This window comes from Camarhynchus parvulus, chromosome 13, assembly GCF_901933205.1.
Source record: "Camarhynchus parvulus chromosome 13, STF_HiC, whole genome shotgun sequence".
Taxonomy (NCBI): Eukaryota; Metazoa; Chordata; class Aves; order Passeriformes; family Thraupidae; genus Camarhynchus; species Camarhynchus parvulus.
Window position 1 is genome coordinate 2,251,613 of NC_044583.1, and position 14,199 is coordinate 2,265,811.

Below are 14,199 nucleotides of genomic sequence, written 5' to 3' on the forward strand. Positions count from 1 at the left end.
AAGTGTAATTACACTTCTGATGAAACTCTATATCACAATGTGGCCTAGAGATACAGATAATGGAAGTTTCACACAGGATTAATTACCGCTTCCAGCCAACAATTATGGTTCTACATGAACAGTTACTGTGGAAAATGTTACTCTTGGAGGACTGTCATTGTCATTCATGACAGAGACACCAGGATCCGAACAGTAATGGCACTGCCTTTAGCAACAAGCATGAAATCAAACCATTTCTCTGCCAAACCCACACGGAGTCCCCATTTGCCTGGCACAGAACTGAGCTCTCACCCTCCTCACTCTGCATTCACAGCCTTCACTTTCACCATCAACACAAACCAAAATTTTGGTTCCATGTTGGCCACAGAGAAAGCAACATCTTGGGGAAACATCCATTCATGAAGTTGTATTTCTTGAATGAAATATTCAAGGTCAGGCTGGCTGGGGCTCTGAGCCACCTGCTCTGGTGGAAGATGTCCTTGCCCATGGCAGAGCAGCTGGAACAAGAGGAACTTTAAGGTCCTTTGCAACACAAAACATTATAAGATTCTGTGATTACATGTACAGCTTCAAGGGATGCATGAGGGATACTCGGCCTACTGGATAATTTTGTTTTGGAATTTGCACAATTGCCAGGCATAATGAGGATCAGCTTTGCTCCCTGACAAAAATACAAGCAAACCAACAAACAAACCACCCAACATAAACCAAAGCAAACAAAACATAAAAAAAAAAAACCACCAAAAAACCAAAACAACAAAAACCCCTAAAATGAACCCAGCCAAGAGTGGGAAAACACCAGAAGAGTATCAACCATGGCCTCACATTTCAGATTGGGTCACCTGCAGTATATACACAACCCAGCAAACTCAACTGTAACCAATACACAGGGGCCTCACACAGGAGTCACTCCACAGGCCCCAGACTGTCATTTCCTTGGATACAAAGAGAAAGAAAAATCTTGGAACCACAGCTGGGGGCCTCATCTAAATACCACGACAAACAGAACCGGACACAATTCACTCATTCATTTTGAACTGTATCACAGTGAACTCCAGCACCAGCCCTGTCTCTGCATACACAGACTTCTTCTCTCTGGCCAAACATAACATGACAGCAAATTTTGCATGCAGACATCATTAGAAGAAAGTTCATTAGCTTCTCAGAGCCCAAGCACCACAACTAAGATTATTCAGTTCCTCCCAATTATTTCAACAAGTGGGAAATGTTATATAGGCCATGAATTATTACCAGCTCTGTCAAAGACCCACACATCCAAGTGTCACTTCAAAGGACACATCACCATTCTTCAGCACATGGACTCCTCAAAGCATGTGTGACTTCCACTCTTGATGCAAAGGAATATGGAACCCAAACTAGGCCATTTCAGTCCAAACCACAAAATTCAAAAATCATAAGACTCCTCCTGACTCATTTTCAGAGGGTTGGCAATAGCCCTGGGGATCAACAAAACACATGCCATGTCTCCACCAGGGCCTCCTCACACACCACACACCCAACACTCCCTCCTAACCCTTCACAGCTCCCATGGTAAGCACAGATCATGAGAATTTAGAGAGACTCCACCAAGAGGAAAGTTGCTCAGACAGTATCTCCCTAGCATGGATAATATTTGACGCATCACCCTAGCCATAGGACAAGAAAAAGCATTTATTACGGAGACATTTTCAAAAACATCTCTATGGAAGTCTCTCCCTTTTCACCTATAACCATGAAAGAATCATCTTCAGATGATCAGAAGAATGAGACAGAAAGTTAACACCTGCAGAATTGAAGAGCTCACAGCTCTCTTCCGGGTTATATAACTCAGAGTAGATGATTGATGACATTGTTTATAGGCACTGAATGCACAGCTTGCAATTCCCATACCCCATCTGTCATAAGTACAAAATTAAGCTTTGCAGTGACACAATCATGATGACATGAAAATACTCAGCAAGATCCTTCCAGGGTTCTCCATGCAGTTGGAATACAGATCTTCTAGACAATTACTTGGGGAAGAAGAACTCCACATTCCTTCATCCTAGAGATAGGAAGTGGACAGGGAATGGAGGAAAACATTGCCTTGAGTCTTTCAGCAGACAAACAGCTCACAGCACTCAGATTTCCAACCATTCACACCATCTATGGTGTCCTTTCAGCCATCTATCATAAAAACATGTGACAGTGCAGGCCCACTTCCCCAGACCATTTCTCTTCCCAGCACCAATTTCACACAGCTATCTGTACCTCTCTGTGCTATGGAAGCTACATTTGCTGCTCACTGAAGTTCTGTGAAGAGACTTCATGGGTCTCAAAGGAAAAGCCGAGCAGTCTTCCAAGAGACACTGACTGAGTGAATATCTGCTCACAGGGAATTATGCCCACCTTGTATCTTCCACTCCACCTTGAATCTCTCCCTCCCATCCAGGCAATTCTCTTGCCATACTAAAGATTTTCTAGCCAAGGCTCAACCAGCTCCATCTGACATACTTATACACTAAAAACAAGTACAAATCAAAGAAGTTCTGCCATTTCTTCCTGCATTTTCTCCTCCACATGCAGCCACTCACAGGCTTTTCAAAGAGACACAACTTGAAGAGGATCCTTCATCTTCATAACAGTCAGACAGACATCATGAAGGACCACTTGTTGCCTAGTCCAAGCCCCTCTTGGGGACAAAGACCAAAGCATGGATGACGCAAACACTTCCCGCTGATCTCCACTATGTATCATGGAGATCGATAAAGGCTGAGAACAACGTGCACAGAGCTTCCATGCAAAGCCATCAGCGTTTTGTTCAAGACACATTCTACCTATTCAAGCACATGTGCTCTTGGGAAGACACACGAGCCTGCTAGAAAGTTGTATTCCTCAATAATGGGATCCATCCCTTCAGAAGATCTAATGCTATCAGGAACAAAGATTCTAAACACCACAGCTGATATAGGGGAAACAACACCTGGAACCTGATCAATACCCAAACCGCTGGCTTAACCAACAGCCTGCCAGCAGCAAAATTCTCCCTCCTTCCATCTTCACATACTGGAAGATTGAGGACACAACCCATGTTCACACAATGATAGCAATGGGCACCAGCCTTCAGAACTTCACTAAAGGAAACTTTACAATGCTTTTAGACAAAATCTCTTGTGCAAGCCAGAGAACACGGCGGGGAAAGGGTAGGGCAGCACTAGAAGAAAGGGTCGCACAAAGAATTTGGTCCCAGAAACTCACCGAAGGAGGGGCGGGATTCGCGGGGAGGGCGCCGGTTGGGTCGTCTTCCCCGAGCAGCGGCGCGGGCTCGTCGGGCGGCGGCCGGGCCGGGAGGGTGTCGCAGCAGCTGGCGGCCGAGAAGCGCAGGTGGCTCTTGCGCGAGTCGGCCGTGAGCGACACGTCGTGCGAGTAGGAGTGCAGGAAGGCGCGCACGCCGTCGATGCCCACGAAGTGCGAGACGGGCACGCCGCGCAAGGCGCCGCTGTCGGGCGGCAGCAGGTGCTGGCGGTGGCAGCGGCGCAGGCGCAGCGCCAGCAGCAGCAGCAGGAAGGCCAGGAAGAGGCACGAGACGGCGGCCACGGCCAGCACGAGCCAGCGCGTCAGGCTGGCGGCCGGCTGGCCCGGCGCCGCCGCCTGGTCGTCGGGCGCGCTGGCCAGCTCGGCCAGCAGCTCGGCCACGCTGTCGGCCAGCAGCACGCTCAGCGTGGCCGTGGCCGAGAGCGCCGGCCGCCCGTGGTCCCGCACCAGCACCAGCAGGCTGTGGCGCGCCGCGTCGCGGGCCAGCGGCGAGCGCGCCGTGCGCACCTCGCCGCTGTGCAGCCCGACGCGGAAGAGCCCCGGCTCCGTGGCCTTGGCCAGCTCGTAGGACAGCCAGGCGTTCTGGCCCGCGTCCGCGTCCACCGCCACCACCTTGGCCACCAGCGCGCCGGCCTCCGAGCGCCGCGGCGCCAGCTCCACGCCCGACCAGGCCGCAGAGCCCGAGCCCGCCGCTGCGGCCGGCGGCGGGTACAGCACCTGCGGCGCGTTGTCGTTCTCGTCCACGATCAGCAGCCGCACGGACACGTTGCTGCTCAGCGCCGGCGCGCCGCCGTCCTCGGCCAGCACGCACAGCTGCAGCTCGCGCAGCTGCTCGTAGTCCAAGGAGCGCAGCGCGTACAGCGCGCCCGTCTCCGCCTGCACCGACACGTACGACGACAGCGGCGCGCCCCGCACCCGCCCCTCCGCCAGCCGGTAGCGCACGCGCGCGTTCTGCCCCCAGTCCGCGTCCGTGGCGCGCACCGTCAGCACCAGCGCGCCCGCCGCGTTGTTCTCCGCCAGCCGCGCGCTGTAGCGCTCCTCCAAGAACAGCGGCGCGTTGTCGTTCACGTCCAGCACCCGCAGCGCCAGCACCGCGCTGCTCTGCAGCGCCGGCGACCCGCCGTCGGCCGCCCGCACCGTCACGTTGTACTCCGACACCTGCTCCCGGTCCAGCTCTCTCGCTGTCACCACGCTATAGTAGCTGCCGTGAGAGCTCTGCAGCCGGAACGGGACGTCCCTATCGAGCGACCAGCGCACTTCGCCATTTGCCCCCGAGTCCCGATCCTGGACGTGCAGCAGGGCGACCGTCGTCCCCGAAGGGGCATCCTCAGAAATCTCGCTGAGCGCTGACCTCACCGAAATCTCGGGTGCATTATCGTTTATGTCTGTCACAGTGATCGTGACTTTTGTCGTGTCGGAAAGGCCACCGCCGTCCCGTGCCTGAACGTCCAGTTCGTAGGAGTCGCCTTCTTCGAAGTCCAGGCTCCGCAGTAGCGTGATCGCTCCAGTCTCAGTGTCCAAGTAGAATATCTTCGAGGCTTTCTCTGTGATTTTCTTAAACGAGTATTTCACGTGTCCGTACAGCCCCTCGTCGGCGTCCAGTGGCCGTGACGGTGACGAGGACAGAGCCCACGGGCACGTCCTCGGGCACACGCACCGTGTACTCCGCCTGGCTGAACACGGGCGCGTTGTCGTTCGCGTCCAGCACGGTCACGCGGATCCGAGCCGTGCCCGTCCGTGCCGGATCGCCGCCGTCGCTCGCCCTCAGCAGCAGCTCGTGAAACGCCGCCTCCTCCCGGTCCAGCGCCTTCGCCAGCACCAGCTCGGGACGCTGATCGCCGCCGGGGCCCGCCTGCACGGCCAGCGAGAAGTGCTCGTCACCGCTCAGCTCGTAGCTCTGCAGGGAATTCCGGCCCGAGTCCGGGTCGTGAGCCTCAGCCAGGGGAAATCGCGACCCTGGGGCTGTTGTCTCACTTATTCTCTCTTCCAGCTCAATTTCCTTGAAGCTGGGCGCGTTGTCGTTAATATCCGTGATTTCCACTTCTATTCCATAAAACTTCATTTCCCCCTCCACTATCAGCTCACAGCGCAGCACGCATTGCTGCACACGCTCGCACAGCTGCTCTCTGTCGATCCTCTCTGCCGTCACTAAATGTCCCGTCTTCCCGTGCAGAGCGAAATACTGCGTCCGACCTTCGGTAACAATGCGAACGCCGCGATCTCGGATCTCCGGCAGCTGCAGTCCCAGGTCCTTGGCCACGTCGCCCACGAAGGAGCCCTTGGGCATCTCCTCGGGCACCGAGTAGCGCAGCTGCCCCCACGCCGCCTCCCAGGCCGCCAGCAGCACGGCCCAGAGCAGAGCTCGCTGCCGCCGGCCCCAGCGCCTCCCCGCCGCGCACATCTCCGCTGCGGCACCGCACCGCGGCCAGCTATTCCCCGCCTCCGACTACCGATCCTCCTCCTTGTTCCACTCAGACCCCGCTAAGCGCTCCCGGCTTCTGCCGCCGGCCCTTCCGTCTCGTTGGAGCACGGGTCCGTAAATCGGGGACTCTTGCAGACCGCCCGCCGCCGAGCCTGACAGGGAACAACCGATCGAACCGGTCGCAGCGGGCGGGGCTGCCGGTAGGGCTCCGAGCTTCCTCTCGCTCCTCTCGGTCAACAGCGGCGCCCGCAGCCTCCTCCCGGCACTGCAGGCATCGAGCGCTGCCCAGCGCTGCCTTGCACACGGGCAGCTCGCGGGGAGAGGACAGTCGTCACCGAAACTTTGTGGCCAGATCAGCGGGACTAAAGCTGTCATTTCTGCCGCCGACTTCCACGAAAGCACGGGACAGACCACAGCTGAACTTCTTTAGAGCGACAGACGTATGTTCGCTTTGGAGCACAGTACAAAACATCCCTTAACCAACGGGATATTACCCAGCAGCAATCAAAGTCTCAGTATTTCGCTTCGGGAAATAAAGATTACGAAGGAGGAAACATCCACTCCGTTTTGCTAAAACCATCATGTAGAATTAGCAGATCTTATTGTATGGTGTAAAATCCCCCTGGAGCTTTCGTAACTCCTAACATTTCAGACAAATCTACTTTTTAGACAAAATTTTCCAGGTGAACCTGAACCTATGATAAACCAAAAGAAAAGCTACGGTGAAGCTGAAATTTTTGGAACGCAAAAGTTGAACTGCCAAACCGTGCCCTACACGTGTAAACAGTGATAAGGCAGGAATTGACATGGAACATGCTAATTTAATTTTTCGTTAAAAGCCAGTATTTTGCAGCTGCCTTCCATCAAAAGATGTAAGAGGGAAGAGGGGACGGAAAAGGGGAAGAGTCATTATAAAGGAATGAGCCATCACTTCCACACTCAGTGATGCATATGCACGTTCCATTTAAAAGACAAACCCCAAAACACAAGTAAATAAAGAGGGTTTCTTCTACAGTTGTTACTCAGTGGCAGACCGAAAATAGAGCTCAGAAAATTAAATCTCAAATATCGGCCGTCAATTAACAAATCTTCTTCTACACGCTAAAAATTTGCCCTCATCATTAGTAACTTCCAGCGTTTCAAACAACAAATTTCGAAAAGGAACCCTCACAAGCGCTTGAAAGAAAAGCTGCCGTTACTGCCTGCCTGTTCTAAGTCGAAAATGAAGGAAAGGGAAAGGTAAATAAGAGCATCACCAATCCTGAACGATTTTACTCAGTATAGGTGAAAGTTAAGAGCCAATACATTGAGCCTAAGTCTCATCGTCAGCTCATGAGACAAAAAGAACCCGTTCGTAAAGCTGGCTGCTGAGAAATACGGGATGGGATACTTTAAGGAATAAACTGAAACAAATCCAAAATGAGTAGTCCAAAAGGAAAAACGAAGACGAAGACTAGGCTGCTTCACGCTCTTAGGAGGTAAAGGTTCAGAGAGAATGGGCATAAGGGATTACACACCTCCGGTACGTCGGATTCGGCCGGCGGCTCTCCCGTCACGGCGGTACTGCTCAGGCTCGGCTTGTCGCAGGAATCGCCGCCCAGAAGCTCCTCCGCCGACAGGATGGGCACCGGCGGCGGCGGCGGCCAAGCGGCCTCGGGCAGGGCGCGGGCCGGCGGCGGCACGCACAGGTTGTAGGAGTAGGGCAAGGTGCCCTCGCAGAAGTCGGCCGGGAAGGCGGCGCCGGGCAGCGAAGCGCTGCGCGCCCAGGCAGCGCAGCACGGCGGGCGGGCCGGCCCGGCGCAGCCGCGCCAGCACGGCCAGCGCCACGCTCAGCACCAAGAGCGCCGAGAGCAGCGCCAGCGCCAGCACCAGGTAGAACTGCAGCTCGGCCGCCGCCGCCTCGGCGGCCGCCGGGCGCTCGCTCAGCTCCGGCAGCGCCTCCCGCAAGCTGTCGGCCAGCAGCACGTGCAGCGTGGCCGTGGCCGAGAGCGCCGGCTGCCCGTGGTCCTTCACCAGGGCCACCAGGCGCTGCTTGGCCGCGTCCCGCTCGGCCACGGCGCGCGCCGTGCGCACCTCGCCGCTGTGCAGCCCCACGCGGAACAGCGCCGGCTCCGACGCCTGCACCAGCTCGTAGGACAGCCACGCGTTGCGCCCCGCGTCCGCGTCCACCGCCACCACCTTGGCCACCAGGTAGCCGGCCTCGGCCGAGCGCGGCACCACCTCGAAAGGCGGCGCCGCCCCTCCCGCAGCCTCTCCCGCCGCCGCCCTTGCCGCCGCGGCGGGCCAGAGCACCCTGGGCGCGTTGTCGTTGCGGTCCAGCACGAAGACGCGCACCGTGGCCGTGGAGCTGCGCGCCGGCGAGCCGCCGTCCTGCGCCCGCACGGCCACCGTGAACTCGCGGCACTGCTCGTAGTCCAAGAGCGCTGCGCGTACAGCGCGCCGCTCCGCGCCTCCACCGACACCAGCGGCGCCGCGCCCGCCGCGCCCGCGCTGCCGCCCGCCAGCCAGTAGCTCACGCGCCCGTTGGCGCCCGCGTCCGCGTCCCGCGCCTGCACGCGCAGCACCAGCGCGCCCGCCGCGTTGTTCTCCGCCACGTACGCGCTGTACGCCGCCTCCTCGAACACCGGCGCGTTGTCGTTCACGTCCGACACCTCCAGCACCAGCTCCCTGCTGCTCCACAGCGCCGGCCTGCCCCGGTCCCGGGCCACCACCGTCACGCGCTGCTCGGACGCCTGCTCGCGGTCCAGCGCGCCCGATGTCACCACCTTGTACGAGCCGCCCGACGACGCCACGATCGACAGCGGCGCCTCTCCCGACAGCTCGCACGACACCTGACCGTTCTCGCCGGAGTCCGGGTCGTTCACGTTCAGCAGGGCCACCACCGTGCCCACGGGTGCGTCCTCAGGCACGGGGCTCGACAGTGACAGAATGGTGATCTCGGGTGCGTTGTCATTCTCGTCCAGAATGTCGATCTGCACTTCGCAGTGATCAGCAGACCGCCGCCGTCCGTCGCCTCCACAGCCAAAATGTATTTCTTCTTCTCCTCGAAATCGAGGGGACCCTTCGCGTGATCTTTCCCGCTCTCCGCATCGATAGCGAACAACTGAGGTGCCTTGACAGGCATTTTCCCAAAGCGGTAGGTAATGCGCCCGTTGGTGCCCATATCCGCATCCGTGGCCCGCACCCGTTCAGCACTAGAGACCCCGCCGGCAAATTCTCTGCAAGTCGTCCTCGTACGGCCTTTTGCTGAACACGGGTGGATTGTCATTGGCGTCTGTCACGTTGATGCGAATCATGACAGTCCCGACCTCGCAGGTTCCCCGCCGTCCACGGCCGTCAGCACCAGCTCAAAGGAGCTTTCCTTCTCCGGTCCAACGCTCTCTCCAGTACTAATTCCGGCTGCTTGCTTCCCTCCCGGCTCTTCCTTCACTGACCAGAGAGAAGGACGGGTTGCTGGTGAGCTGGTAAGTCAGCAGCGAGTTGCTGCCCACGTCTGCATCATGGGCCATCTCCAGTGGAAAATGAGCGCCGGGAGGAATCCATTCACCAATCTCGAGGTCCAGAGCAGCCTTGCTGAAAACTGGCGAGTTGTCATTCACGTCCTCGATGTCCACCCGTACTTGGAAAAATGTTCAGTGGGTTGTGAACCAGCACCTCGAAGCTAGCAGAGCAGGTCACCGACGCGCCGCACATCTCCTCCCGGTCCAGCCTCTCGTTCACGTACAGGTTCCCGTTCTCCTCATTCACCATGAAGTATTTCAGCTGCTTCTTGCCGGCAGACGCCACCTGCAGCTTGCGCGCCGGCAGCTGGTCCGCGCTGAGCCCCAGGTCCCGCGCCAGCGGCCCCACGAGCGAGCCTCTGGCCAGCTCCTCGGGGATGGCGTAGCGGAGCCGCTCGGCCGCCGCCCGGCACCACACGCACAGCAGCAGCGCGGCCAGCAGCGCTCGCCCGCCGCCCGGCCCGCGCCTCTGCCGCCGCCTCACCGCCATTCTCTGCCCGCTGCGCTCGCCGCGCTCCTGCCTCCTGCCGCTGCCCTGCCTCCCTTCCAGCCGCTCTCGCCGCCCAAAACAGACACCGCTGAAAGACACCCAGGTCGCCGCGCCGCCTCTCGCCGCCGCCGCTGCTGCTGGCGGTGCCGCTGCCGCTGTGGCCGGCGCCGGGCGAGCGAGCAGCCTGCGGGGGCAGGACGCTGCGGCGGCGGCGGCGGCGGCTCCAGCGCCGCTCGGCGGCGGCCAACAGCGACACCCGGAGGCGCCGCCGCGACACTGCAGCCGCCGCATGGCCGCGCTCAAGGGGGCCCGGCTTTGGGCGGGGCTCAGCGGCTGCACCGGCCCCGGGGGCTCTGCCCGACTGCAAGCTCCAAGCGCGGAAGCCCGTGCTTACTTCGACACCGCAGCTTTTCTGACATGTGCTGTGGAATGCTTTAAGGCATTCTTTTCATTCACATTGAACAGTAAGATGCAAATATTCTTGGCAGGGCAGTAAAGAATATAATTCAGCCACTCTCTAATAAAATTACGGCTCATTTACGCCAGCAATAATCGATATTATGGGGAAGACTTCAAGAGCTTTTTCACACTTTTCCGGAATTGTCCTTTCATTATCTGGGATGAATTAATTGGAGATATAGATCAGCCTAAAGCAATGTAAGCATCCCCTATGCCAAGACAGCAGAATAATATTTACTCTTTTGTTTCTGACTCATTAAACTTGCTGCATCTACATCTCCATATCTGAGCGCCTGACAATGGAAAGTGAAAAGCAATGCTGAGTCCTTCATAGAGTCAAACAATATTTTCAGTTTCCAAGTTAAGCTTTCTCTAAAGGCGATTTAATCCACACCTCTGACATGAGCAGGAACACTTTTGGCTAGACTAGAACGTTGGAAAAGTGTCCAAAACTTCTCTTGGCAATATATTCTCTTTTATCACAACCCACACAGAAAAGCTTTCTCCTAATCAAAACCTCCCTTCTCTTAGTTAAAAATACTTGTCAGTAGATCTAAATATAAATGCATGGCTTCAAAGTTAAACAGAGCTCTGTCCATACATCCTCTCAAACTTAAACTTCAGCCACTCCATGACCTTCTGGGAACTCTAGATGTCCATTGGGATAATGCCCAACAAATCCATGCAATCTATGCCTACAAAAGTTTAGAGGGGAGGTAGCATTTCTCTCCCTGCCAGGCAGAGAGCTTGTCATGCAGGGAAACAATTATCATGCTGGGTCATGTCCCACCTCATCACCCACCAATAACCCAAAGCACTTCTCTGCAAAGCTCTTCCCTATCCCCCACTCTCTCTTTAAACTGGGCATTGCCCCACCCCAGCTGCAGGACCTTGCACTTTGATCCATTTCATGATGGCTGCACGGGGCCACTTCTCCAGCCCATCCCTGGCTGCCAGCTCTGCCCTGCCCTGAATCAACTCCAATCGGTGTCAGCTGCAAATTGCCTGAAGGTGCCTCAATCCCCTTGGCCATGGAGGTGCTGAACAGAACTGGGCCCAGTCAGGGCCCTTGAGGGACAGCACAAGTCACTGCTTTCCACCTGGACATGGAGCCACTGTCTGTAACTCTCTGCAGGTGACTCTCCAGCCTGTTCCTCAGCCATCTGACAGCCTCCAGGTGATTGCCCAGCATGTTCCTCTGGGTGATGGCCTGGGGGACACTGCACACGTTCTCCCACTGGGCCCTGGGCTGTCCATGGGAACCTTGGCTGGGCTGGCTGGTCACTCTGCACTTTGACAGCTGCAGCAGAGATGATCCTGCATGATTACACTGCAGACAAAATGTTCCTGGGTGAGCACAGCAGGAGTGCTTGTGAAACCCTTCCTCTGTGCAGCTGTAAACATCCCAGGTGTGTGTGGGAACTGCACCTGCACTGGGGCAGCTGGGACAGAGGAGACCTTCCACATGAGATCAGACACCCTGAGGCTGAGCTCATGACAACAAGCAATGCAAGAGTCAGAAACACATGGAAATGGACAGATGCAATAACATTTTGTAGGTCTGCCTTGCTCTACAGAAGCAACTCAAATCCCACTGCACTCCATCAGGCACAGCCTGGTGTTATCTGTGACATGTGACAAGCAAGGCAATGACCCAGTTCTTCTCCAGCCTCACACACAGAGCTCCCCTCTCTGCTTTTTCTTCCATGCCAGGCCACTGTGAGGTTTTGCTTGTGGCCATCTCCTCACTGCTCAAATCTCTCATGAGATGATAATGCACTGCAGCCATACCCAGAAGGGAGGTTGCATTTATCTGCTCATCACCATTATGATAAGGAACTGAAGGATTCTAGAGGACAAAAATGATAAACAATCTTGCTAAAACATCAGCAGTCATCCAGCGGAGAATGGCTCATCAAACCATTGGCTTTGAGGGCATCTCCTCCCCATCTTTATCACAAGCTCTGTTCCACAGAGAGGAAAACTCTACTCAAGTCATATTTAGATCTATTTCTCCCAACAGAAACAGGAAGAAAAGTCATTCTCATATGTCCTGCCTTCCACTCCCACTGCAACAAAAGCAAGGGACATTGGCACAGCGTATGTTACTAAACAAAGATGGATTGTTGTTAATTGTAAGTATACTCAAATACTGAGTAAATCAAGGGAAAACAAAACAAAACAAAAAAGCAGCAGAAAACCTGAAGGCGTGAATCAGATAAGGCAAGGAAGCATTAGAAAACAACAAGGAGTCAGATATGCTCACAGTGAAGTCTTCCAGGCCTTTATTGCAGGCCTTAAAATTCAATCTGGAAGTCACTGAGGTCTCAAGCTGCGAGTGTGGCCCTGAGGATTTACACAGCACAGCAGGACAGGGGGGTTCATTTGAAGAATGAGTCCTCTCCTCGGGAACCTTTTCTGCAGCATGGCCTGCTCACCTGGCACAGTTGTGAAACCACCATTTTAAACAGTTTCTCATCAGCCTCTTTCTCAAAGTAAATCTTCTGACAAATTACAACAGATTCTCTTATTGCTTCTGCTTCATTGTCCCCCCACACACTGTTCAGTCTTAAGTGGCTGAAATAAGGATGTCCTGAAAAACATCAGTCACTGTTTCATATTTAAAAGTACTGACCAGAATTGTGAAAATGAGCTTCAACCCTCCTGGAAACAAAGGCCTGAATGAAAGTGTAATAACGCTTCTGAAGAATCTCTGTGGCCTAGAGATACAGATGGATTATGGAGGTTTCACAGGATTATTTAGCTCTTCCAGCCAACAATTATGGATGCACATGACCAGTTACTCTGGAAAAAGTTACTCTTGAAGGACTGTCGTTCACGACAGACACCAGGATCAGAGCAGCAATGCACTTCCTTTGGCACCAAGCATGAAATCAAACCATTTCTCTGTCAAACCCACACTGAGTCCCCCATTTGTCTGGCACAGAACTGAGCTCTCACCCTCCTCACTCTGCATTCGCAGCCTTTACTTTCACCATCAACACAAACCAAAATTTTTGTTCCATATTGGCCACAGAGAAAGCAGCCCCTTGGGGAAACATCCATCCCTGAAGTTGTATTTCTTGAATGAAATATTCAAGGTCAGGCTGGCTGGGACTCTGAGCCATGTGCTCTGGTGGAAGATGTCCCTGCCCATGGCAGAGGAGGGTAAATGAGAGGATATTTAAGGTCCTTTGCAACACAAACCATTCTCTGATTCTGTGTCTCTGGGATTCTATGATTACATCTATAGCTTCAAGGGATGGACGAGAGATACTTTCCCTACTGGATAATTATATGTTTTGGAGTTTGCAGGATTGCCAGGCACAATGAGGATCAACTTTACTCAAAAAAAATACAGAAATACAAAAAAAAAAAAAAAAAAAAAACCAAAAAAACAAAAATACAAGCAAACCAACAAACAACCCAAACCAATCCAATTATGCAAAGAAACTGAAATGAACCCAGTCAAGAATGGGAAAGCACCAGAAGAGTATCAATCATGGCCTCACATTGCAGATTGGGTCACCTGCAGTATATACACAACTCAGCAAACTCAACTGGAACCAATACACAGGGGCCTCACACAGGAGTCACTCCACAGGCCCCAGACTGTCATTTTCTTGGATAGTAAGAGAAAGAAAAAGCTTGGAACCACAGCTGGGGGCCTCATCTAAATACCAGGACAAACAGAACTGGACACAATTCTTTCATTCATTTTGAACTGTATCACAGTGAACTCCAGCACCAGCCCTGTCTCTGCATACACAGACATCTTCTCGCTGCCCAAACATAACATGACAGCAAATTTTGCATACAAACATCATTAGAAGAAAGTTCATCAGCTTCTCAGAGACCCTGAGCATCACAACTAAATTATTCTGCTCTTCCATATTACTTCAACAACTGGGAAATGTTATATAGGCCATAAATTATTACCAGCTCTGTCAAAGACACACACATCCAAGTGTCACCTCAAAGGCAACATCTCCTTTCTTCAGCACATGAACTCCTCAAAGCATGTGTGACTTCCA

General features: G+C 54.3%; 1 protein-coding gene across 1 annotated transcript in view; it reads right to left on the reverse strand.

The window, feature by feature from the left end:
* Positions 1 to 9,844, reverse strand: part of LOC115908821 (protocadherin gamma-A12-like) — a 107,056-nt gene extending 97,212 nt beyond the window's left edge. Inside the window, 11 exon segments of the mRNA XM_030957685.1 lie at positions 3,238 to 4,893; positions 4,895 to 5,740; positions 5,874 to 6,007; positions 7,243 to 8,133; positions 8,136 to 8,714; positions 8,717 to 8,915; positions 8,917 to 9,011; positions 9,014 to 9,079; positions 9,082 to 9,142; positions 9,145 to 9,342; positions 9,344 to 9,844. Of these exon segments, the coding sequence (XP_030813545.1) occupies positions 3,238 to 4,893; positions 4,895 to 5,740; positions 5,874 to 6,007; positions 7,243 to 8,133; positions 8,136 to 8,714; positions 8,717 to 8,915; positions 8,917 to 9,011; positions 9,014 to 9,079; positions 9,082 to 9,142; positions 9,145 to 9,342; positions 9,344 to 9,706 (5,088 nt within the window). The 5' untranslated portion in view covers positions 9,707 to 9,844.
* Positions 9,845 to 14,199: the final 4,355 nt, after the last annotated feature.